This window comes from Pleurodeles waltl, chromosome 10, assembly GCF_031143425.1.
Source record: "Pleurodeles waltl isolate 20211129_DDA chromosome 10, aPleWal1.hap1.20221129, whole genome shotgun sequence".
Classification (NCBI taxonomy): domain Eukaryota; kingdom Metazoa; phylum Chordata; class Amphibia; order Caudata; family Salamandridae; genus Pleurodeles; species Pleurodeles waltl.
The window spans coordinates 1,020,128,969-1,020,155,864 of record NC_090449.1 but is presented as its reverse complement, the minus strand read 5'-3'; the positions used below and the strand labels follow the sequence as shown (position 1 = coordinate 1,020,155,864).

General features: G+C 44.9%; 1 protein-coding gene across 1 annotated transcript in view; it reads left to right on the top strand.

Moving 5' to 3' along the window:
* Positions 1-26,896, top strand: part of SH3BP5 (SH3 domain binding protein 5) — a 196,307-nt gene that overhangs the window by 151,155 nt on the left and 18,256 nt on the right. The window contains exons 5-7 of the mRNA XM_069211932.1: positions 2,651-2,781; positions 18,986-19,028; positions 25,183-25,402. Coding sequence (XP_069068033.1) covers positions 2,651-2,781; positions 18,986-19,028; positions 25,183-25,402 — 394 coding nt within the window. The remainder of the gene's footprint in view (positions 1-2,650; positions 2,782-18,985; positions 19,029-25,182; positions 25,403-26,896) is intronic.

Sequence of the window (26,896 nt, the reverse complement as noted above, 5' to 3'; positions counted from 1 at the left end):
TCTGTGTGATGGGGTTCTCTATTCTGTGCTGTCTCTCTATGGCGTTCTCTCTAATTTTGGGTCGTAGGGGTTTGTGGGTGATGTGGGTGTATGTTTTATATTGTGTTGGATGTGTGGGAGTGTTGTTTGTATGTGTATCAGGTGTGTGTATTTGGAATTGTCCAATGTGGCTGTGTTTTGGAGATGTGTGTGTATTTTGAGCGCGGCGGTGTGCACCGCCAATGGAATACCGCGGTTGAAAGACCGCCGCGTGGATTCGTGGGTCGTAATGGCATGGGCGTGTTTCTGTTGGCGTGGAGGTGGAGGATTTGTTTCTGCATGTTTATCGCTGACCTTTGGTGTGGCGGTGTTGTGTGGGTGTCTGAATTTCGGTGGATTCCGTGATGTGTGTCATAATAGCTGTGGCGGGCTCCCGCCGCGGCGGCGGTGTGTTGGCAGTCTTCTGCACGGCGGTAAGCGCCTTTTACCGCCAATGTTGTAATGACCCCCATAATTTGCTATGCCATCAATTGGGCTAAATGATGTACCCTTGACCCCTGGCTTGCAAGAGTGTCTAGAAGCTGTATTCCAGCCACTTCCTGCGGCGTGAACTGGAAGTAAAGTTCAGTTTGTTACTTAGACCTGCTGATCACCTTTAGCTTGGGTGGAAACACATAGTATAGCAGATAAAATATGGAAGCCTGTAGGCCAGTATACAAATCACCAATGTAATTTCTCTGTTTACTAACTCAAAGTGCACGTAAACCATTTTAGAAAATCCCTTTTTTTCTTTGTTACAAAGGTCATTAAGATTTACTATACAATACTTAGGGCCCAGATAACACACTTAGGACCCAAGTGTCAGTGGTGGAGTTCCAGCCGAAGCTGTATCTCTGGGTGGAATTCCCTCACTCGCCATTATGAGTTCCTCAATGTCTCCAGATCTTGAAGTAATAGTTCTGTAAATTCCAGCCCCCGTAATCGCAGATGAGAAAACTCCAGACCCAATATTTCTGGGACTAGACACCTGGTATCACCAGGTACAGAGGCTCACTCAGTGAAACGTCTGCAGGGACTGAGGTCAGGAGGCAAGCGTGGACCACAACTGGTCCCTGCAGCACCTGGGGGTGAAGTATACAAGACGTCCCCCCATAGGCCTCCTCCACCATTCCCCCTATTCAAGGAAAAAAGGCCTAGTGTGAGTACACAAAAAAACTTACCTGTTGGGGAGAGGCGTTCGTCTCTCCTCTGTCTTCTTCCTGTTCCCAGACTCCTACCCAATCACGATGCTGCTGTTACCAGCAGCGTAGTGATTGGCCTGAGAGGCCTGCTTCGCCGCTCAGTGTAGGAATTGGAGCCTGGGCATGTTCTCCCATCAGCTGTTCGATACAGCCAAATAGAGAACATGCAAAGTGCGTATGTCTTTTTGGCCGGTCCAACACAGCCGGCCAAACAGACATGCACACTTTGTGTGCACGTAGCCCTCCTCCGGCCCCCTCAATGTAGCCCAGCCCCAATCCTTCTCCCAGGAAAAATAAAATGTTGGTAACGTAACGTTATTATCATTTTATTTTTTCTTTCCCCACAATCCAGTGGGGCTACGCTCCTCTGCCTTCGCATAGGAGCCGCACCCTGAGGAACTGATGGAAAGCATGTGGGGGAGTGTGAGAAGCAGAAGCAAATGGCAAGGCAGGAGAGAGGAGGGACCGGAGAGAGGAAATGGAACTGATAGATGAAGAGGCTGAATAGGGAATGAACAGAGATTATGTGAGGGTTTATTTTGTAACCTGCATGTCAGACCTTTAAATCCCATTTCAAATGCACCAGATCTTTGAAAATATGGAGCTACTCTGCTCTTTACCTTTCAAGCAATGCAGCAAAGCAGCTTCACTTCCTGTGCTGTGTTGCTTGAAATGTTAGTAAATATATCCCTCAAAGACTTGGCACAGGGGTCCAGGCTTGTTTTGGATCATGTAGTGCTCCCCTGCCTTTTGGGCATGGTTCCACTACAGAAACGACAAATACATACAGACAGAAAATCCTACCCTAAACCCCAAAGCTACGCACCCCAATCTCCACGAGCCCTCCATCCATCATCCTCTGCTTGCTATAAGCAGGTGGAAAATCTCACCTGATTTGTCACCTGGATCGGGAAATATTCCACAGAAAACGATCAACTTTGTCATTCGGGGAACAAAACCTAATTGCAGGCCATTATATTCGCTCCAGAAGTGGTAATCGGGGCCTTAGAAGATGTAAAGACAATTCATTTCAACAAATTTCAAGTAAAATCACTGGAGCCATTATGTAGTGGAAAAGCAATTAGGAGCTATAAACAAATATTGCAAGATTTGAGAATCTCTGCAGAGGGATTATTATAATCTGTATTATTGCCATAATGACAAGACCCTGTTTAGATGATGTATGTTTTCAGTCGGGAGAAAGTACACTTGTTATATTTGCTGATTTTTTTTTTGTATGTGTACATTAATATTGCATATACTGTTGCACCCAGCTGTCAAGCCTTCCCATCTGGGCATTCCCAAAGTAGGTTAATCTCATTTGCTCATGTATTAGTATGTGAGGTTATGGAAATACACTGATTAAAAATGCATGAAGCCACAAGTAAGCCACATGGCTCAAAAAGCTGTTTCCTCTCACCCTCTTCAAGGTCATGGATGCGGAGCAGACAAAGACGCGCAGCGAACTTCTGCACAAGGAGACGGCGGCCAAATACAACGCAGCAATGGGGCGAATGAAGCAACTGGAGAAGAAGCTGAAGAGGACTATAAACAAGTCCAAGTGAGTTTTTTGTGCAAGCTGCAAGAGTGTGCCATGGTATCCCCTGTGCTTAATTTGTCAGGGCCCACGGTATTATTCACTGGTCCACTGCAGCTGGCACAACCCACGACCCTTTAAACTGCAGGTTTAAGTTCAAATGTTATCATTTTTTAAGATATATTCAATAGTTTAATGCTCCAGTAATTAACTTTTATTAAACATACACACACAGCACCACCATGTGGTTGTTCCTCATAAATATGTGCAGGGTTTTACAACTGAGTGCTGGTGCCGAGCACTGGAAAACACTGACACAAATTAAGCACTGGGCTTCCCAGCATGGCTATGTGATTTTGCTTCATACTTGCCAACATTCTGTGACTAAAAGAGGTAGGTTTATTCAGACTTTGAAATTGCCAATTATCAAAATGATGACACCAGCGGAAATGATATTGCATGACTTTTCACAGCGATGACATCAGAGTAAGTTACATTTTGATGCTCAGGAAGGAGCCATCCTGGCCCAACACATGATGCAGAGGGCAGTAGATTACAACAGTTGTTCTGGCTACTCACCTGTGTTTCTAAGCTGATAGAGCTAACCTTGGCAAGATGGTGCAGTGGTTACATTTATTTTTCATTGTTATTGCAAGCATATATCACAAAAAGGAAAATTTAAAATAAACGTCACCATAAAGTGTGGCATTGCTACACTTGCAATAACATTTTATATTTAAAAATAATCATACAAGATTAATAGAAAAGCACAGGAGCTTCCTCACAAGCAGGTGTACTTAGAACAGGTACAGAAATTGTCTATAGTTTTGAAGCATATCACAAGAACATATGATTCTTATTTACGTAAAAAAATGTACTACTAGGTCTGAAGTATTGCAATCCAAAGGTATAGAATAAACACACAAGAATAAGTAAAAAATAAAGTTTTGAAGAAAGAAAGATCACTGAGCGCTGCCTTTTAGACACATTAGAGGCAGTGATGCCACAGAGCTTGAATCTAGGTGTAACATTTTGCAACAAAAGGCAGAGAGGCCTCTTGAGGTGGGGGGGGGGGGGGTGAGGGTAGCTACTCCATGTTTTACTACTATTCAGGTAATGAGGTCAAAAGTCAGCATAGAAGTGAAGTAACATAAGCCCCACAGCCCCTGAGGTGTGGGGTGCCCCTCCATATACTTTGCAGGGCCCCCCTTCAAGTTTGGTTATTCCACTGCAGAAAAACCTCTTACTCAGACTCATCACGGTCTGTTCCTAACTTTAAATCCAACACACTTTGAAGACAGTCAGGGGGTTATTACAACTTTGGAGGAGGTGTTAATCCATCCTAAAAGTGACGGTAAAGTGACGGATATACCACCAGCCGTATTACAAGTCCATTATATCCTATGGAACTCGTAATACGGCTGGTGGTATATCCGTCACTTTACCGTCACTTTTGGGACGGATTAACACCTCCTCCAAAGTTGTAATAACCCCCTCAATCATTTTGCCCTTCACTCAAACTATCTTTTGTGATTCATTTAAAAACAGAGGACAAGAGATATTTTTCACTATCAAGGCACCTCTCCCTTCACTGCCCTGCTTTCCTCTCAAGTATGAAGACATTTCTTGTTTTACTTTCTAGAGACACTTCTGAATTTCACCTCTGGCTGCTTTCCATTTGCATTGTTTTTATATGTTTTACAGCCACTGAGTCTGAAATGGTAGGCAGGAGGACTGCCCAGCAAGTATGTCTGAGCGGGATCATGTCTGCTAGTGTGGGGAATCTCGGGTTATGCTTTTTAAGCAAAGCAACCCAAAGCAGGAACAACAGAATGCGAGCACCAGTTTTTTGCGAGGCTCTTGTTTAAATGCATCCTTGCACCAAAAGTTGACGGCTTTGCGATTTGCATAATTAGGCTTAAATTTTCTGTAATTTCTCATACTCACATGAAAGCAAATTGCACAAAATTTGCACACACCACCAAAAAGGAGATGCCTACTGCCTAAATTTGTAGGTATAGTAAGTATGTTCCTAGGGATCAGAGAGACTAACATGAATAAAAACATCACCTTAATTCAAACACCACTCACCTATGTGACAGATGGAAATTGTGACTTACCCAGTGTACATCTGTTCGTGGCATGAGACGCTGCAGATTCACATGCTTTGCACATCCCACCATCTAGTGTTGGGCTCGGAGTGTTACAAGTTGTTTTTCTTCGAAGAAGTCTTTTCGAGTCACGAGATCGAGGGACTCCTCCCCTTTCGGCTCCATTGCGCATGGGCGTCGACTCCATCTTAGATTGTTTTCCCCACAGAGGGTGAGGTAGGAGTTGTGTATTATAGTAATAGTGCCCATGCAATGGAGTAAATGTGTATGTACATAATGGTGTTTAAAGTGATATATTTACAAATTTACAAATGTTCAAGATCAACTTCGAAACGGCTACAGGCTCCCGGGGAGGCGGGTGGGCGCATGTGAATCTTCAGCGTCTCATGCCACGAACAGATGTATACTGGGTAAGTGACATTTTCCGTTCGATGGCATGTGTAGCTGCAGATACACATGCTTTGCATAGACTAGTAAGCAGTTATCTCCCCAAAAGCGGTGGCTCAGCCTGTAGGAGTTGAAGTTGTTTGAAATAAAGTTTGTAGTACTGCTTGTCCTACTGTGGCTTGTTGTGTTGTTAACACATCCACGCAGTAATGTTTTGTGAATGTATGAGGCGTAGACCATTTGGCTGCCTTGCATATTTCAGTCATTGGAATGTTCCCTAGAAAGGCCATAGTAGCACCTTTCTTCCTAGTTGAATGTGCCTTTGGTGTTATAGGCAGTTCTCTTTTTGCTTTGAGATAACAAGTTTGAATACATTTAACTATCCATCTGGCAATGCCTTGTTTGGATATTGGATTCCCTGTATGAGGTTTTTGAAAAGCAATGAACAGTTGTTTTGTTTTTCTTATTTGTTTTGTTCTATCAATGTGGTACATTAAAGCTCTTTTGATGTCTAATGTATGTAGTGCTCTTTCAGCTACCGAATCTGGTTCTGGAAAAAACACTGGTAGTTCTACTGTTTGATTTAAGTGAAACGGTGATATGACTTTTGGTAACAACTTTGGGTTAGTTTGTAAAACTACTTTATGCTTGTGTATCTGAATAAAGGGTTCTTGTATGGTAAATGCCTGTATTTCACTTACTCGTCTTAGAGATGTGATGGCAATGAGAAACGCTACTTTCCATGTTAAATATTGTATCTCACATGAGTGCATGGGTTCAAAAGGTGTGCCCATGAGTCGTGTTAAGACAATGTCAAGGTTCCACGAAGGAACTGGTGGCGTTCTTGGTGGAATAATTCTCTTTAGGCCCTCCATAAATGCTTTTATGACTGGGATCCTAAATAATGAAGTTGAGTGCGTAATTTGCAGATAAGCTGAAATTGCGGTAAGATGTATTTTATTGGATGAAAAAGCTAGCTTTGACTTTTGTAAATGCAGTAAGTAGCTTACAATGTCTTTAGCAGATGCGTGTAATGGTTGAATTTGATTATTATGGCAATAATAAACAAATCTTTCCCACTTATTTGCATAGCAATGTCTTGTGGTTGGTTTCCTTGCTTGTTTTATGACCTCCATACATTCTTGTGTAAGGTCTAGATGTCCGAATTCTAAGACTTCAGGAGCCAAATTGCTAGATTCAGTGATGCTGGATTTGGATGCCTGATCTGTTGTTTGTGTTGAGTTAACAGATCTGGTCTGTTTGGAAGCTTGAAATGAGGCACTACTGAGAGGTCTAGTAGTGTTGTGTACCAAGGTTGTCTTGCCCAGGTTGGTGCTATTAGTATGAGTTTGAGTTTGTTTTGATTCAATTTGTTTACTAGATACGGAAGGAGTGGGAGAGGGGGAAAAGCGTATGCAAATATCCCTGACCAGCTCATCCATAACGCATTACCCTGAGATTGATCTTGTGGGTACCTGGATGCGAAGTTTTGGCATTTTGCGTTTTCTTTTGTTGCAAATAGGTCTATTTGTGGTGTTCCCCATCTTTGGAAGTAAGTGTTTAGTATTTGGGGGTGAATCTCCCATTCGTGGATTTGTTGGTGATCCCGAGAGAGATTGTCTGCTAACTGATTCTGAATCCCTGGAATAAACTGTGCTATTAGACGAATGTGGTTGTGAATCGCCCAATGCCATATTCTCTGTGCCAGGAGACACAACTGTGTCGAGTGTGTTCCTCCCTGTTTGTTCAGATAATACATTGTTGTCATGTTGTCTGTTTTGACAAGAATGTGTTTGTGGCTTATTATGGGTTGAAATGCCTTTAACGCTAGAAATACTGCCAGTAGTTCTAAGTGATTTATGTGAAACTGTCTCTGCTGAGTGTCCCATTGTCCTTGGATGCTATGTTGATTGAGGTGTGCTCCCCACCCTATCATGGAGGCATCTGTCGTTATTACGTATTGAAGCACTAGGTCTTGGAAAGGCCGCCCTTGATTTAAATTTATATTGTTCCACCATTGAAGCGAGGTGTATGTTTGGCGGTTTATCAACACTAGATCTAGAAGTTGACCCTGTGCCTGTGACCATTGTGATGCTAGGCACTGTTGTAAGGGCCGCATGTGCAACCTTGCATTTGGGACAATGGCTGTGCATGAGGACATCATGCCTAGTAGTTTCATCACCATCTTGACTTGTATCTTCTGTTTTGGATACATGGCCTGTATTACATTGTGAAATGCCTGTACCCTTTGTGGACTTGGAGTGGCAATCCCTTTTGTTGTGTTGATTGTCGCTCCTAAGTATTGCTGTGTTTGACACGGCTGAAGGTGTGACTTTGTGTAGTTGAGTGAGAAACCTAGTTTGTGGAGGGTTTCTATGACATACTTTGTGAGTTGTGAACACCGTTCTTGCGTATTGGTTTTGATTAACCAATCGTCTAGGTACGGAAAGACATGTATTTGCTGCCTCCTGATATGTGCAGCCACTACTGCCAGGCATTTTGTAAAAACTCTTGGCGCAGTTGTTATCCCGAATGGCAACACTTTGAATTGGTAATGTACCCCTTGGAACACAAACCCTAAGTACTTTCTGTGTGAAGGATGTATCGGTATATGGAAGTATGCATCCTTTAGGTCTAGTGTTGTCATGCAGTCTTGTTGTTTGAGCAATGGGATTACGTCCTGTAATGTCACCATGTGAAAGTGATCTGATTTGATGTAGGTATTTAATGTTCTGATATCTAAAATAGGTCTTAGAGTTTTGTCCTTTTTGGGTATGAGAAAGTACAGCGAGTAAACTTCTGTTCCTCTCTGATGAATTGGTACCAGTTCTATTGCATCTTTTTGAAACAACGCTTGGATTTCTAGTTCTAGAAGATCCATGTGTTGTTTTGACATATTGTGCGTTTTCGGTGGGACATTTGGAGGGAATTTGAGAAATTCTATGCAATAACCATGCTGGATAATTGCTAGGACCCAAGTGTCTGTTGTTATTTCCTCCCAATGTTTGTAGAACTTGGTTAGTCTCCCCCCCCCACAGGTGTTAAGTGTTGGGGATTTGTGACGTCGAAGTCACTGCTTGTTTTGAGGAGTTTTGGGACTTTGGAACTTCCCTCTACTCTTTTGGAATTGGCCCCCTCTATATTGTCCCCGAAAACTTCCCCGCTGATATTGGCTCTGATAAGTGGGCCTTGTTTGTGAGGTTGAGGATTCTGTGCTTTGTCCTTGAAACCCCCCTCGAAACTGTGTTTTGCGAAATGTGCCTCTGCTCTGTGAGGAGTAGAGTGCGCCCATGGCTTTGGCCGTATCAGTGTCCTTTTTAAGTTTTTCGATAGCAGTGTCCACCTCCGGCCCAAACAACTGCTGTCCGTTAAATGGCATATTGAGCACGGCTTGTTGTATTTCCGGCTTGAATCCTGATGTACGAAGCCATGCGTGTCTCCTTATGGTCACTTCTGTATTTACTGTTCTAGCAGCTGTATCTGCTGCATCCATTGCCGAGCGTATCTGATTGTTTGAGATACTCTGTCCTTCCTCCACCTCCTGTTGTGCCCTTTTTTGGAACTCTTTGGGTAAGTGTTCAATGAAATGTTGCATTTCGTCCCAATGAGCCCTATCATATCTCGCCAGCAATGCCTGTGAGTTGGCAATGCGCCATTGGTTGGCCGCTTGTGCTGCAACCCTTTTCCCCGCAGTGTCGAACTTGCGACTCTCCTTGTCTGGAGGTGGTGCGTCTCCCGAGGTGTGTGAGTTCGCTCTCTTGCGAGCTGCCCCTACTACCACAGAGTCTGGTGTTAATTGCTGCGTGATGTACACAGGGTCTGTTGGCGGTGGCTTGTATTTCTTCTCCACCCTTGGAGTTATGGCCCTGCTCTTCACAGGCTCTTGAAACACCTGTTTGGAGTGTTTTAGCATTCCAGGTAGCATAGGGAGACTTTGGTATTGGCTATGTGTGGAGGATAGTGTGTTAAATAAAAAGTCATCCTCAATAGGTTCTGCATGCAGGGTGACATTATGAAACGCCGCTGCTCTTGACACCACCTGTGTGTAGGTTGTACTGTCCTCAGGTGGGGACGGTCTCGCTGGATAGCAGTCTGGACTGTTATCTGATACTGGCGCATCATAAAGATCCCATGCGTCGGGATCATCCTGACTCATTCCAGTATGAGTTGGGGACTGCATCAGTGGTGGAGTGGCTACCGGTGATGTGTGTGTTGAGTGTGGTGGAGATAGTGGCGGTGTTACTTGTCTTGCCACCTTTGTCTGTGGCTGCTTGTCTTTTTCTTGAAAGGCAAGTCTTCTTTTCATCCTAATTGGGGGAAGAGTACTTATCTTCCCTGTGTCCTTTTGGATGTGGAGCCTTCTCTGAGTGTAGTCTGGCTCCATTGACTCTAGCTCTTGTCCGAACCTATGTCCTTGCATTTGTGAGGACAGTCCCTGTACCTCGGTGTAGGAACTTGTTTTCGGTTCCGAGGCCGGATGTTTCGGAATGGAAACTTTTTCGGCAGTCTTTTTCGGCTCCGACGACACTTTTTTAATTTTCGGCGTTCCGGTCTCTCGGTGCCGACTCGTTTCGGTGCCGCCCTCTCGGTGCCGAACTTGCTCTGACCCGCTGTCTCGGGGTCGAGTCTGCTCTGTGCCGGTATCTCGACCGGAGTCGGATGTCTTCGACACATGCGTGCCCTTTTTCGGCGCCGATGATCGGTCACCTATTTTTCGGGTTAAGCCATGGCCTGCTGGTGGTGGCGTTCCCTGGGCTTTAGTGGTCGTTCCGTGAGTTTTGTGTGTCGACGTCTTACTCACGGTTTTTGGCGTCTGTTCGGGATCGACCTCGTCCGAGTCCGAATCCTCGATGGAGAAGGTTTCTTCTTCCTCCTCTAAGTGTTTTTGTCCTGTCGGCGCCGACGCCATCTGTAGTCTTCTTGCTCTTCGGTCTCTTAATGTCTTCCTCGACCGAAACGCTCGACAGGCTTCACAAGTATCTTCTTTGTGTTCTGGAGACAAACACAAGTTACAGACCAGATGCTGATCTGTATATGGATATTTGTTGTGACATTTGGGGCAGAAGCGGAATGGGGTCCGTTCCATTAGCCTTGAAGAGACACGTGGTCGGGCCGACCAGGCCCCGACGGGGGATCAAAAACCCCAAAGGGCCACCGGAGCTCTTCAAAATTCGGTGTCGATCTGTTGTAACTAACCCGAAACCGAACGCAAACAATACCGTCGAATTTTCCGAGATTCTAACTATCTTTCCTAACCGAAACGCAGAGCGAAAAAGAACACGTCCGAACCCGATGGCGGAAAGAAAACAATCTAAGATGGAGTCGACGCCCATGCGCAATGGAGACGAAAGGGGAGGAGTCCCTCGATCTCGTAACTCGAAAAGACTTCTTAGAAGAAAAACAACTTGTAACACTCCGAGCCCAACACTAGATGGCGGGATGTGCAAAGCATGTGTATCTGCAGCTACACATGCCATCGTTCACTCAGATACACAATGCTTCAGACCAGTGCTGTATTTGTAAAAACAAATAAATCAAAGTAAGTGCATGGGCTTCAGGTTTTTCTTAGGACCTAGTGCTACTGAGTGACAATGTTGTTGACATGAGGTGGAATAAAACCAGGGATGCCATGGTTTGTACCACCTCATGTCCCTTTCTCACAACACATTACACCAGCGGCGGCTCCTTCGCAATGGCCAAGGAGCGTCACTCCCCTGGCTAAGAGCCAGGAGCTGTAAAATAAAACAATATTTAATTATTGTTTAATTTTACAGCTGCTGGCTCAGCCAGCAGCATGTGCAGGGATGGGCGGGGCTGGGTCACAGGAGGGGGGAGATGGGAGGGGGTGGAGGAGAGAGTGCACCTAAGTGCGCATGTGTGTTTGGCTGGCCTTCTTAGGCCGGCCAAACACACATGCGCAGTTAGGTTTCTGCAACCCGGCTGTGTTGAGCAGCCGGGGTCGAGAAACTGCACAGACCCCAGGGTTGTGTCTGAGTGGCAGTCTGAGCCGCTCAGACAAATCCTGACGCTGCTTTCATGCTAGGTTTAGCATAAGAGCAGCACCAGGATTGCTGGGAAGCCTGTGCTGGTGAATGCTAGGACACCAGAGGAGGAGCGCGAGGCGGCCGACGGTGTCAGTGAAGGTACGTTTTTTTAGGGTTTTTAAAAATATATATTTTTTCCCCCCTTCCCCCATCCACCCGCCCGTTGCGCCCCTTGAGATTTGCGGCACCTGCCACTGCATTACACCCTGCATCTGCATCTCACTCATGAAGGTTTTCATCTCTGCGTTCTCCCTTTGTTACTGTCCCTTTCTCCTTCTTTTTGCCTTTATCTCGCTTGCTCTGAGTCAAAGTCTAATGATGAAAAATAAGTCCCCATTTCCAAAAATGCATGCCAGTGGCAACCGCTTGCAACCAAAAGCACAAAGTAGCACTGCCTTAGCACAGCACACATGACACCAGCAACTGGGTTGACAGGGCGAGGCCTTGAAGGCCAACCTACCTACTGCTCTCCTTCCAGCGCCTTGCTCATTCTCAGACTGAGATCGAGGGAACTACTCTCTGGAAGGCTCTAGAGTATTCATACTCTCATCTTACAACCACTCCAGTTTTCACTGCTGGTGCTCTCTCCCACGCTCACAAAGCACTGCACAACACCGGACCAGAATACCGCAACAGACGGCTCTCCTTCTACACCCCGACCCGGCATCTCCGCTCCGCCGCCCTCGCAACCGTCCCATGCATCCGCAGAACTACAACCGGCGGCAGATCATTCTTGCACCTCGCCGCCAAGACGTCGAACACTCTTCCCACCCACCTGGTCAGACCAAAGACCTCCTTACCTTCAGGAGACCTCTCAAGACCTGGCTGTTCAAGCAGTAGCAACGCCTCCCCACCCACCTCAGCGCCTTGAGACCCTCATGGGTGAGTAGTGCGCTTTACAAATTCCTGATTGATTGATTGCTGATTTGCCCCATTTCAGAGACAATTTAAGGCATGGGTAAAGTGGGCTCGGGCTCAGGGCCCCAGCTTTCCAGACCCTGTTATACATATTGTTTTAAATACCGTTTTCCTTTAAGTTATTTTTAACGTGGGTGCAGTGTAAGAGTCTATTTACATACATTGTGCAGAGAAATGCTGTGTTTATGTTTCATGCAGCATCCATAAACAAATTATTTTAGAACAAAACAGAACCTCACATGAGAAATAGGAGGTTGACACAGAGATTATTTGCAGTAATATTAGCGAGCTGCTGTTAAATTACAACATTGAAAACACACATCACTATCTGCAAACACATTTAGAATTTGGACCAGTGTGTCTGTGCACTGTCGAAAAAGCTGAAACTGGTTCATAAATTCAAAGCTGTTCTGAAAGGGGGCCCCAAAAATATTTTTGGCCATGGGCACCCAAAATCCTTAAAATGTCCCTGCCCCATTTGTTCCTGATTGCCTCAATCTTCCTTCAAAAGATGCATTTTTAGGTGACTCACGGGCTCGCAAAAGTTGCCAACCAGAGGCTTGCAGATAAGGTGTCATAGCCAATGTGTCACAGGCCCTAGTGGGAGGAAAGAAATGGGCCCCCTGGCTGCTGTTTGAGTTACAAATCCAGCAATATTCCGGGTTCAGTGGGCCCCTCAGGCCTCTGAGACCCGGTGCCACTGCAGCTGCTGCACCGATTGAAGCTAAACCCCCCTCCTCCTCCCCCCCCCCCCCCCCCCGGCCTGTGGGGAGACCGCCCTACAGAGGCTGAAGGAATGACGCTGAACAGGCGACAACTCTAAAAACACGGATAGAATTAAGAGTTGGCGCTATGGAATGTTTGCCCAGTGCCACGAGGCACCGTACAAGACAACAACACATAAATATGCAGCTGTGTTCCGGAAGAAGCATTTGACGGGAACTGTGCTCAGAGACGCTATAAAGGCACTTTGGCTGATGCAGGAAGTGTACAGGTCACAGGAAATATTGTGACGAGGCTGTTTCCACATATCCCGTATAAATCAACATTTTTTACATTCCTTATCGGATTCTTTCCCCTTCCTCACATCCGCTGTAGCCTGTTCCCTCTGGCTGTATACACTGGAGCTGCGCTGATGACAAGTGAGGAGAGTTCGAGACGCTTTGGCGCCATTTCTCTGCCTGGCTCGATGAACAAAGAAGTGAAGTTGTGACGCATTTTCGTTTTTATGGCAGCAAACGCAGACAAGAAAAATGTTTGAAAGTTGCCAATCCCTCTCACAGCAATACATCACACCTGGAAGTTGCTCGAACTTTGTAACCCAAGCCAGACCTCCCTTCGAATCTTCGCCCGGGTCCTTCTTTGCTTTCTTCTGATTGAGGCCCCATTTTCCTGTTTTTACAGATTTTTAAAGATAAGTACTGACAGAAAACACGTGTTGCATGAAGTGGAGTGTCCTACACAAGATCACATTCACACCCCATTCTTAGCAGCCATTAAATAAAACACATTCATTAGATAGAACCTTTAAAACCACCATCACCAAGAATTCTCTGAGAGCATAATCCTATCTACCTCTTCAGTGCATAATAAAACTACTTTTGCACATCACACTTGAGAAACAGTGCACATGCCATGGTCCATGGTGACACACCTTTCACACCGGCAACCATAATTATTTCCTGTCCCTTTACTCAGTGGTGGCTCCTATGCCATGGCGGAGGAGCCCCCTCCCTTCTCCCCAGTAAGCCAGCAGCAACCGATGAAAATCCTTTAACAATGAAAAGATAACCAACAAAGTTTATCATCCTTTCATTGTTAAAGGGGCAGGGCATTGGGGATGATGGGACGAGGGGAGTGCACTGTGCACTCCCCTCATTGCGCATGATTGTTTGGCTGGCCGTCTTGGGCCGACCAAACACACATGCGCACTGTGGTCTCTCCAGCCGGGCACTGTGTTGCCGGGCTGGAGAGAGCCTGCACAGGCTCCCAGTCTGCCTGGGAATGCCCTGGCTGGACACTCCCAGCCAATCCTAACGCTGCTCAGAGCAGCCTCAGGATTGGCTGCAGGGCAGGCTGGGAGCATGTGCCTGCCTGCTGCGGACACGGAGGAGTGGCGGCGCGGAGGTAAGTTTTTTTTTTTCCTCCATTTAAAAAAAAAAAAAAAAACATTTTTAAACCCCTACCACAACACTCCCCCTTCGTGCTGCCCCACCCCTAATAACCCCCACGAGCCACGACTGCCTTTAGTCAAATGGCCGCACGAGTACTGCCAAACCACTCATACCATTATGAGCCTCTCTTCGATGCCCCTCCGTGCACATCTTATAATGAAGAGCTGCTGCACTACCTAATTGGTACAAACAACTGCTACCCTACCTGGCCTAAACTCACCATCTCAGCCAAGGCAGCATACAAGGCCACAACACAGCACAACCCACAATCAAGCTGGGCAAAACAAAAAAGGGCCACGCAACAAGTCTTCTCAAGATGTGCTCCCGGTATCTGGAATGACATCCAGGAACAATACGGCTTGCTCCTTCACTTCTCCAGGTATGGAGAGAGCTAGAAACTAAGCTTTCCAGTGACCACTTCTTTCCCAGCCGATAACAAAACTCCCAGACACTTTTTCCAAAGTGGGCACATCACGAACAGAACTCCCCTGGTCATTTAACTCCCCATTTCCACTTTTGTATAGGATTCTGAAATGTTCCCCAGTAGTCTTTCATATCTACAGCGCTATGTTGCCCCTTAGCTATGCTTCAGCACGTGCCTACATGACCCTGTCTCGGCACTCGGACACTCCAGCAACCTAAGCATACCTGAGTAGCTCGAGGGCTCATGTTATCTGAAAGAGCCCACAGACACAATGGATACGTGAAGGCATGTCTCCTATACATTGGGATTCCATGGGCTCGCAGCCAGAGTGTGACCACTAAAAAGAATTTGGCTTTAGTCTAGTTTAGTCACCTCCTTGAAGAAGTCATAAAAGGTATGAAATGTTAAACACTTGGCATGTTATATGTTATAGGTTCAGAAAGGTAACCTACATTTAGTATATTCCAATACTGAAAAATGGCTCCATGAATTAATAAAAAAGTACTTAAGAGTGCTTAGAAACAAGTTTATAGAGTGGATAATGGAGTTCACACTACAAATGGTGTATGTCAATTTATATCTAGCTGCAGCCATTCAGTATATTTAGAAATACATCTGGTCTAAAATCGTAAAAAAGTATTTTAGCAAAGCCTCACAAACAGAACACACTTCCCATCTCCTGAAAGTTTCAGCTTGTTGGCACCAATGCCCAACAGGCAACTACGTCCACGTTCCACTGCACCAACGGGGCGTTGGGACTGAGAGGGTACCCGAACAGCGTGGCTGCGGTCTGGTCTCTGTGTGTTTGGCAGGTCAGAGCTTCATAGACGCAGCTGCAAAACGGGCCCACAGCAATTACATCTTTTAGTTCACATTTTTCTTTGCCAGTTCAGTTGCATAACGAGAGACCCAGGCAGCAAGAAATCTGTTTTGAATGCCTTTTCTCTGACTGAGGACATTTTAGGAACCAAACAATTGTGGGCGCTGGGCAGATCAGGGCCTGTTCTAATCCTCCCCAACTACCTTTCTTGTAAGTCTGTGTCAGTGTGAGACACAGTGGTACCCCCACAGCGGGGTGTTTTTGTTATCAATCAGGGTTTGAAGTAAGTCTCCAGAGGTACCATGCATTGCATACCTTACAATCACCATAAACACCCCGCAGTGTGATAAAAGCCTGCACATCCCCATATGCACTACGTCATACCAGAGAGAATACATTCTGCTCTTTACCTTGATCTAGGCTGTGCCACATGCCCAGCACCCTGAAATATGCAACACACCAAGCATAACCTACCATACCCTGTAAAAAAGTGCAACACAGTCTACATACTAAAACATGCCCTGCACGCAGAATCGTGGTGAACATTGTGACACATACCATGAACACCATACAGTGCCCCATGTCCTGCATCATGAACTGTGCTGTACGGGCTTCAATGGATGGAGAGCAGGTCCCCCGATTTTCACAGTTTGGTTGCCCAAATTATCCGGGAAATCTATCCGGGAAATCAGCACAGTTTCTAATAAAGTCTTGGCAGAGCTAGGGTCACGGCCTGCTGGCAGCTGGGCAGACAGGGGTGCACAGCGGGTGGCCTTTGTGAGAAGTGTTTCCATGTTGTCTGTGATAATCACCAAGGTGCGGTTAGCGTGTTATGCAACGATGTGTTTAGCAGTGTGATGCATGTGGAAGTGGGAGAAATCAACCCACATTTTTCCAGTTTGTTATATGCTGGCAGCTCCACAGGGGCAGCTCCTCTGCAATGGCGGAGAAGAGTCGCCCTCTGGCCAAGAGCCAAGAGATGACAAATAAAAACAATAGTTCTGCTGTCGTTTTATTGTTCATCTGCTGGCTCAGCCAGCAGTACAGGGAGGGGTGGGGCTGGGCCACGGGAGGTGGGAGGAGGGGAAGAGGAGAGAGCGCACACAGTGCGCATGTGTGTTTGGCCAGCTGTCTCAGGGCGGCCAAACCCACATGCACACTTAGGTTTCTCCAGCCCGGCTGTTCACACAGCCGGGCTGGAGAAACTGCACTGTCCCCAGGGCTGTGTCTGAGCGGCAGTCACTGCCGCACAGCCCAATCCTGATGCTGCTTTCATGCTAGGTGTTGCATGAAAGCAGCGCCAGGATTACTGGGGAGCCTGTGCTGGTGTCCCAGTGAATGCTGGGACATCAGACGGGGAGCGAGATGGCAAAGGCGGTAGGAGGCAGCTGGAGGCGACTGGAATGGTGAAAAAGGTAAGTTAAAAAAAACAAGTATTTATTTTTCCCCCCGTTCTAGTTGTCCTCCCGCCCCCACTTGACATTTGTGGTGGCCACTGCTGCAGCTCTGATTAGCTGTGCAGCTTGCTTTATTGTGTTAGTGGTTTATCTTTTATATTGTTGATCCAGTTTCTCAGGCTGGCTGTGGCTGAAGGCAGTCCACTAGGTGGTCTTCTAGATCAGGGAGAGGTACCAGGTGTGGACAGAGAGTGAGAGGGTGATCTTCCCAGATAGACTGTGATACACTCCTCCTTTATTTGATTGACATAATGAGATGTCAGTTGAAGAGATCTGCTAAGATGGACCGCGTTATCTTTTTTGTTTTTATAGGATGTCCACACATCCACATCTCTATTACGAGCACCCTTTAAAACTATTTGTATGCGCTGGGCATAAATACATTCTTATGTTGAGCAGTGTACCAAAATCTGCAAATGCATCAGATCCCTTATGCCAATATACATGTCGTACATAAAGACCCGTCCATTTGTCAAGTGTGAGTCCCTAAACAGACATGCAGCACTTAAGCATTATTGTAATCTCCAATGAGAATGTTTTTGTCTAAGCTCATTTGAGCTTTCTTTATTTGCATTTTCCTGGAATTTGGACTGCTCTCCTTCTGGCCCTTAAATTGGGGATTTCTGGTTAGATTATGAGTATTGGTTTAAGGTTTCAGGGTTTTCCTTACAGATTTATGTTTAGGCATAGGGAGCATAGGTTTAGAATTTAGTTAGAATGTTTAATTTTAAAATTAAGTGTGTGGATTTAGCTATGGTGGTAGAGGGTTAAAATAAATAGTTTAGACTTCACCTTAATGGTTGAGTGTTAAGCGTTGGGAGTTTAAGCCGAGTGAGGTTTAGGTGAAGGTTTCCATTTCCTGGTTTAGATCCAATGTGGGCTTGGTGTTAAGGTTTTATGTTTAGGGGCTTAGTAATAGGTTTTAAGCTGAGGCAAAAAAAATTAGGCTAGGCTTGATGTGAGCTTTTAGGCTTAGACTCAGTTTTAGTAATTGAGGTTTATAAGTAATGCCAATATGTGTGACATTTTTTGTTCTTGATAAACTCTGTCTGTCTGGGAGCACAAGTCATAAGCTGAAGCATTTGATGGGGTATTAAATGCCTCTGAGAGGCACCTCCAGCCTCAGCATGACTGGTGGATGTAAGAATATGGATGCCGCAAATGGTACACTACTCTCCCTGACTACATTCCGTGTGCAGTGCCCATATGAATGGGTGACATGTATTTCCCTTTTTCTTCTCTGATCAGTTCTCCTTGGTTGCATCTGTGCCATCTGGCCGGTTACTACCACACGCTCTTATGCGAACCATTGACTGTTCATCAGCAGTGCTTAAATTGTGCCGGTGGTTGCTGGTGGTCGACACAAGCACTCATGTATAGTGACAAAGGGAGATAGCAGGGATGAAAATGAGACTGCAAGAGAGAAATAAAGAGACAGCAAATGCAGGGTGGTGGAAAAAAAGAACATGAAGTGGAATCAGTTGAGAAATTCTTAGCGATGACCATCCTGGCATCTGACAGCGGGGGCCTCCTAAGTAAAACTTGGTGATCCTGCACTTATGTTTTTCACAAATTAAGCACTGTCACCAAGAACAGACCTGCACTTCTTTACCTGCTTCGGGTGAAGATTATCCCCTCAAATATTCACCCTGCCATTGCTTGTACACAAAGGCTCACTGGTGCCCACACCACTCAGTGCTCCTCTGCAGTGTGTGAGATGCTCTGTGTTTGAAGGTGAACCTCAAAGAGATAAAAGGGGGTTTATCAATCTAAACAGCAGATTAGCCAAGGGAAAGCCGAAGGACATCTCTTTGTTTTTATGCCCTTTTGTGACTTTGTCATCAGAGAAGTTCTCATTAATATTTCCTGTTTCATTTTCTCTTCTTTCCACAGGCCCTACTTTGAACTCAAGGCAAAGTACTACCTGCAGCTGGAGGTGCGTGGACAAGGAGTGTTTGTTCCCTGGTCTGTGTTGCAAGGGCTTGGGTTTGCATCGATTGGTTTGTTTCAACAAGAATAAATCAGCAAGTAGGGACATGAGAAAATCAGGGAGGATTGTCCAAAGTTGGTGAACTATTACATTCTGCCACCATGGGTCACATCAGTGGGGTGCATTAATTCTTGTTTTTTATTATACCAAATCGAACACATTATCTTAGTGTCAGTACAAGGAGTGCAGAATTATTAGGCAAATGAGTATTTTGACCACATCATCCTCTTTATGCATGTTGTCTTACTCCAAGCTGTATAGGCTCGAAAGCCTACTACCAATTAAGCATATTAGGTGATGTGCATCTCTGTAATGAGAAGGGGTGTGGTCTAATGACATCAACACCCTATATCAGGTGTGCATAATTATTAGGCAACTTCCTTTCCTTTGGCAAAATGGGTCAAAAGAAGGACTTGACAGGCTCAGAAAAGTCCAAAATAGTGAGATATCTTGCAGAGGGATGCAGCACTCTTAAAATTGCAAAGCTTCTGAAGCGTGATCATCGAACAATCAAGCATTTCATTCAAAATAGTCAACAGGGTCGCAAGAAGCGTGTGGAAAAACCAAGGCGCAAAATAACTGCCCATGAACTGAGAAAAGTCAAGCGTGCAGCTGCCACGATGCCACTTGCCACCAGTTTGGCCATTTTTCAGAGCTGCAACATCACTGGAGTGCCCAAAAGCACAAGGTGTGCAATACTCAGAGACATGGCCAAGGTAAGAAAGGCTGAAAGACGACCACCACTGAACAAGACACACAAGCTGAAACGTCAAGACTGGGCCAAGAAATATCTCAAGACTGATTTTTCTAAGGTTTTATGGACTGATGAAATGAGAGTGAGTCTTGATGGGCCAGATGGATGGGCCCGTGGCTGGATTGGTAAAGGGCAGAGAGCTCCAGTCCGACTCAGACGCCAGCAAGGTGGAGGTGGAGTACTGGTTTGGGCTAGTATCATCAAAGATGAGCTTGTGGGGCCTTTTCGGGTTGAGGATGGAGTCAAGCTCAACTCCCAGTCCTACTGCCAGTTCCTGGAAGACACCTTCTTCAAGCAGTGGTACAGGAAGAAGTCTGCATCCTTCAAGAAAAACATGATTTTCATGCAGGACAATGCTCCATCACACGCGTCCAAGTACTCCACAGCGTGGCTGGCAAGAAAGGGTATAAAAGAAGGAAATCTAATGACATGGCCTCCTTGTTCACCTGATCTGAACCCCATTGAGAACCTGTGGTCCATCATCAAATGTGAGATTTACAAGGAGGGAAAACAGTACACCTCTCTGAACAGTGTCTGGGAGGCTGTGGTTGCTGTTGCACGCAATGTTGATGGTGAACAGATCAAAACACTGACAGAATCCATGGATGGCAGGCTTTTGAGTGTCCTTGCAAAGAAAGGTGGCTATATTGGTCACTGATTTGTTTTTGTTTTGTTTTTGAATGTCAGAAATGTATATTTGTGAATGTTGAGATGTTATATTGGTTTCACTGGTAATAATAAATAATTGAAATGGGTATATATATTTTTTTGTTAAGTTGCCTAATAATTATGCACAGTAATAGTCACCTGCACACACAGATATCCCCCTAACATAGCTAAAACTAAAAACAAACTAAAAACTACTTCCAAAAATATTCAGCTTTGATATTAATGAGTTTTTTGGGTTCATTGAGAACATGGTTGTTGTTCAATAATAAAATTAATCCTCAAAAATACAACTTGCCTAATAATTCTGCACTCCCTGTAGGTGTCCCTGGTGCAGTGTTCCCTCATCAACATTTAAGCATATAACTTATGGACAATTTTAGAAATATCTGTTGGAGAAGCCACAGTTGAGGGGCCAGGTATCCTGGCCTTCGTCGAACCTGTTATTTACATAAACACACACACAAGATTCCATGTTTACCCTGTTTTTTTTTTATTACATATTTCCCTCATCAGTTTAATACTTCTGTTTGTGAATCTATGAAAAGGTATTTAAATGGTCCTAAAATCCTGCAGCGTTGTTGGTATTTTCTTTTGTGTGGGAGGTGTCAGCAGGTTTTTCTTTAAACTCAAATCTTACTTCATTTCCCAAACAGAAGTGCTTATCTTTAAATGAAGTTTCGTTTTTGTTCCCCATCCAATATGAAAAATATTGGTTCAAAAAGAAAATGAACAGTGCAAGTGTCTCGTTTGCGCTGTGGAAATTAGGATATAGAGTAATTTCAGAGAAATTGTCACAAAATAGCATAAAACATTAAAAAGTAAGCATCGAAAGATGTGTGTAAAGATTTGCGTTTTTAACGTTTTTGTGGTTAAAAAAAGTCACAGTTTACTCGAAGAGCCAAAAATTAATTTTTTCTTCTGTTGAACTACAGTGGGAGAAAGAAGGCGGGCAGAGGTAAAAAACACAGATGATAAAAAAAATAAGCAAACAGATGGACTGCATTAATGACAACAATTCACCAACGCAAAACACAACATAATAAGCCTCCTCCTAGTCAGCAGGTCTGGCGTTGGCTGACAGCCTTTTGGCTGTGCCAATCCCTGCTTTGTTATGGGTTTTGGGTTTGCAAAATGTTATTGTTGGGAGGGCTATGTGGCCCTTGTAAATCCAAAAAAAAAAAAAAAATTGGTTAAAAGCCAAAATATATCTTTTGTTGCTTGGGTAGAATGCCGTCACTCATAGTGAATGTAGCCAATGGCATAAGTGGGCTGACTCATTGCCTCATGCTGTATCCTGTACTGAGCAGAACAAGCATTGGCAAAGGCAATTTGTCTCTCCTATGAGACAAGAGCTATTGCCTATGTTAATATTTTCGTGCCATGTTGGACAACAGCACAGCTGCAGCATCGCTGAAAGCTAAAAAAAAGAAAAAGTGCTATTACACTGTTAGCACTTCTTTTTTTAAATTGAGGGAGGAAGGGCAGAGTTTAAGACAATTTAGAGGACAGGTGGAGGCGTAAACTTGGACAACAGAAGGTGTAGAGGAAAAGAAACACTATGATCAGGCCAGCAGCTCCCGCGTCACAGCGTTGTGCTTTTTTTTGTTATGCGAGGTGGCTGGGGCAAGTAACAACGGTTGGAGGGTGGAAGGGCAGTGTCCAAGCAATGCAGGCGAAGGAGGGCAGGCGAGGGCAAGCAACAACGGACAAAGGGTGGATGGGCGGTGTCCAAGCAATGCAGACGAAGGGGGGCAGGTGAGGGCAAGCAACATGAGCTCTCCTTTAACACAGACAAGGAAGGACAGATGGTCAGCTGGATTTACTTCCACATATTACACCCACAGAGAGTAAAAATACGCAGGAATAAAAGGGTTTCCAACTGCAACGTCACCTTTTGGGACTCCCTTGGAGTTGGAAACCCAGTCATTTACATGCTTAAGTTAAATCTCCCCTTCAATGAATCTGTCCCATTTTATTTGTGACCCCATCTGCCTTGCAAAAGTTCAGAATCATAGCCCTTTTTAATGTGTCCACAGCATGGACGAATTCAAGGTCTCAGCAGAAGTGACATCACCTGACATTTGACCTTCGATGGAATCATATGGTTGATCCTATGTCCCGCTCTAGCCCATGACCCTCCCAACTTCCCTCTATTTTTTACTTGGAGGGTAGGAGAAGGGCAGAATACAAGCAGTAAATTTGAGTCTTAGGGCCAGATGTACGTACGTTTTGGATTTAGAGTTCCTAATTGCGATTCTATGTGTATCGCAATTTAGAAATCACAATTTAAAATCTTCAAAGCTAGTTTGAGTTTCATTTGCGATTCTCAAAAAGATCTACCTCATTAATATTCTTGAGGTAGGTCTAGCTTTGCGACCCACTGGGAATCGCAACAAATCACAGAGATGGTGGTCTGCTGGGGTCAGCAGACCACCATGTCTGTGATTGCTTTTAATTAAAGCAATCTTTTTTTTTTTTTTTTTTTTTTAAATGCAAACCATTTGCCTTAAAGGAAAACTGCCTGTGTTTATTACACAGTAAATGTAAAGTTTTCTTTTCATATTTAGGGTTCGAGCCTGCGCTAGCATGAGCTTGCGCATTTGTTTCGCTTGCAAGCCACTTCAGTAGTTAGAAAAGGGCTTGGAGCACCGTCCATGTCACGTCAGTGACTTTCATTGGTTCGTGGGCCTGCCTTTTAAAATCTGCTTGCTTTCATTAATGTAAGGCATGCATACGTCATGCCTTTTCCGGTGGTTAGCCCTCCTTGAGCGCAGCAACCAAGTACTGAAAACATACAAGGCTCGCTGTTTTCCATCCAGTTTGTGGACTACCTTTTATCTTTTTTCACAGCGCGATTACGCTGGGCAGAAGTCGAGCGCTTTGCATGACATCGATCCTGTTACATAGTTAATTGCACTTTTGCCGGTTACGTAGATAATTGCACTTTTGCTGATAGGTTTCACTACGAGTGAACTGTAGCAGCGCAATTGCGCTCTTTTTTTCCATTTAATGTGGCAAGAAAACGGTTAGGAGTTTACAACTGCTAATAGCTCTAACTCGGAGAAATGCGAGACCCGTTGCATTGCAAACGCTTGTTTAAGAGAAGGCAGTAGTCCGTGGAACCACTGCCTGCTCTGAAAAAATGCTGGGGCCCCCATTCACAAAGGGGAAGGGGTCCCTTGGCGATCCCTTCCCGTTTGCGAATGGGTTACTACCAGCTTGAAGTTGATGGTAACTGCGATTGTTTTGTGACCTCATTCATGGTCGCAAAACAATTATACATGCCATTGTGACTTGCTATTTGGAAGGGACGCCCTCCGCATTCCCCATTCAAATAGTGACTTGCAGACCTATTTTGCGATTCAGTAAATAGATGACCGAATTGCAAAATAGCATTGGTACATACCAAAATACTATTTTCTGCTCGTAAACGGCCCAATTCTGTGAATCGGGCCGTTTGCGAGCAGAAAATAAATACGTACATCTGGACCCCTTTTTATTTTCTGTTCATGCTGCTACCTTGCTGACCTTAAGATCCCAGGTAGCAACATGAAGCACCAAAGTGACAGAACCTGCTACCCAATGGCTACCCCTAATTGACATCAATGGATCCCAGGCACCTTGGTGCAGCTAGCCTTTGTCTGGCTGCATAGGCTTGTCCTGATGGTCTGCCCATGTTTTCATGTTAAATAATGGCAATTTACCAGCACTGTGTGACACCAACGTGCAGTATACATTTTGTTTTAACGTGTTTCCTGATCTGCCTATTTCCTCAATGTTAAAACTTTTGTTGTTTGCATCTACAGAAGAACAAACCCTTTCACGCACTTTTGCTGATTCACGTGTGCTGTGATTCACAAACGATTCCAGGCACACTGCTCAAAAGGTGCAACAGTCACAATGTTCCCAAGAGTACTCCTGCAATTCAATTTAAGTCCATTTTCACATGAGCAGATGTACATGTATATTTGCTCATGTGAAATCTCACTTGATGACCTTCCTTTTCTTGTTTTTTCCATAGGAAAATATTTTTTCATGTATAGAAACCCATCCCCTGACATATATACCATTTTGGAGGTGATCTTCCGATTCTGACCCTTGCGAACAGATTTGCTCCTTACTCTGGTAGCTGTAAACCTCTGACACTTTGCATGGTGTAAATGAGAAGAAAATGTGTTTGTGAATACCATCAAAGTCACAAGAGCTTGGGTATCTGAAAACATGCTAGGGCATCCTGGCTCTGGAACGCCCACTTCACAACGTAGTGGCATTACATTATATGTACATTCATTTATTTACAAAAGTAAATTCTCTTTTTTTGAGTATAGAAACATGAATTTTCACTTGTATATCATCCATTTATAAATCAAAGTCCAACTTAAAAACACAGAAGGCTTTTATGATTCAGAGTCCAGAGTGTTTGATAAAATTTGTCTGTGATCAGTTAGGGGGCCATGCTTAAATGTCGTATCAAGGGAGTCTTGCTGGTCTTAATCATGAGACACAGTGGTCCACAGTGGGAACTGAATTTAGAAGCGTAGGTGGAGGGAAATTTCCCAAATACCCTGGGGAGAGCAGCAGTGTTTCACTTTCCACAAAAAAGTCTCACAAATTCTTGTTAGAGATAAAAAAAGGGCAGCATGAAGATCAAAATTTTTCTTCTTTTTTTCCAATTAGCAATTGAAGAAACTGGTGGATGACCTTCAAAGTAAACTATCGCTGGCCAAAGGAGAGTACAAAATGGCCCTCAAGAACCTGGAGATGATCTCTGACGAGATCCATGAGAAGAGGCGCTCCAGCCTCATGGGCCCGAGAGGACGCGGGGTGGGCGCAGAAGGCAGTAACGTCTCAATCGAAGATCCAAGCATCAGCAAACTTGAGCCCGACAGTATATCCAGTAGGTAGACCGCAAGCATGTCCTGAGCCGCTTGTAAAGTATATCTGTCTTTAGCCAGCTCTACGGTCCATTGTTATGGTTACAGAAAAGGTGGTGTGGGTACTATGTACTGCTTCACTGTTATACCCATATATTGCATGTATTATATCGCATGACAATAATATCTTGTTTATACATCCATCTAACCACCACATTGCAAGTGTAGGTGGAGGCAATAATAGTAATTATATATTTACCTTGTGATGTAGTGGTAGATGTTGTAGTGGATGCAGTATTATTGCTGGTCAATATTATTGACAGTGACATAAGCCCTCATTAAGACCATGGTCTACCGCAGTGGCGACGGCTACCAAAAGACCGTTGTCGCAGCGACCAGCCATCCGCCTTATTATGACCACAGCCGGATTTCCGTCACAAGAAGGGCTGAAATCCGGCTGTGGCCTTGCTGGCGGATGGTGGTAAGGTGGTGCTGCTACCACCAGCAGCGCCACACCAGTAGACTGCCACCAGCCGTATTATGACAAATAATACGGCCTGGCGGTGTTCTGCTGGCGGCGCTGCTGGTGGTAGCAGCGCCCCGTCCCATGCCCTGCCGGAAGACCCCCTGGATCCAGGTGAGTGGTGTTTCCGACAGGGGAGGGGGGTGTTATGTGTGGGTGTGTGTGTGTGTGCATGGATGTGTGAGTGCGTGCGTGTATGTTTTGATGTGTGTGCGTGGATGAAATTTGCATGGATTTGTAAACCCTGACTAACATTTTCCATTGTGGCTACGCCAAAAAAGTGATGCAACCACTACGCAAAATGTTAGCAAATCTGTACCCTGGGCCATAGTCTTCTGAATTTTCGTTGGCCGGCACTGCAGCCTAAACCCACAGCTCAAACTACTCACAAGCTTAATTAGTCACAAAGGCGAAAAGTGATAAGGACAAATATTTCTTGTTTGTTTGGCTGAAGGCAGCTGTTGAAAGAACATCTGATTAAGGGATTGATGCCAAGTCATGCATACAATGTGCAATCTCTCCTTCCGTCTCATTGACGTCCCATTGAAACGAATACCAGGAAAGTGACTGCTCTCTTGAACCAGGCATTTTCTTCGTTGTCGCTTCGTACAAAGATTCTTGCATTGCTAGAAGCACAATGAGTTTCGTGTCCTACTGGAAGGGCAGCTGTCCCTCATTTGAGCTGCTTCAATGCGTCTGCCCGACAAATATCAAGGTGCATATCATCCGTAGTCTTTGCCATTTGGGTAATTGACTGCCTACTGCACAAGCCTGTCTTGTGAACGCCTTGCTGAACTCTACTGTGGTCATTTGGCATCATATGTTTGAATTGGCCTATTGGGTGTAGCAGATTACAGAATAATCTTGTTGGCCTGTGTCAGAGGAAACCGGTACTGGTCCACTGTGAGCCTGTTCATCCTCTGCATACTTGTTTATAGCTTGAGCCTAGGCAGAGCGCAAGCGCTGTCTCTCGACATGTTGTAATCTACATCTG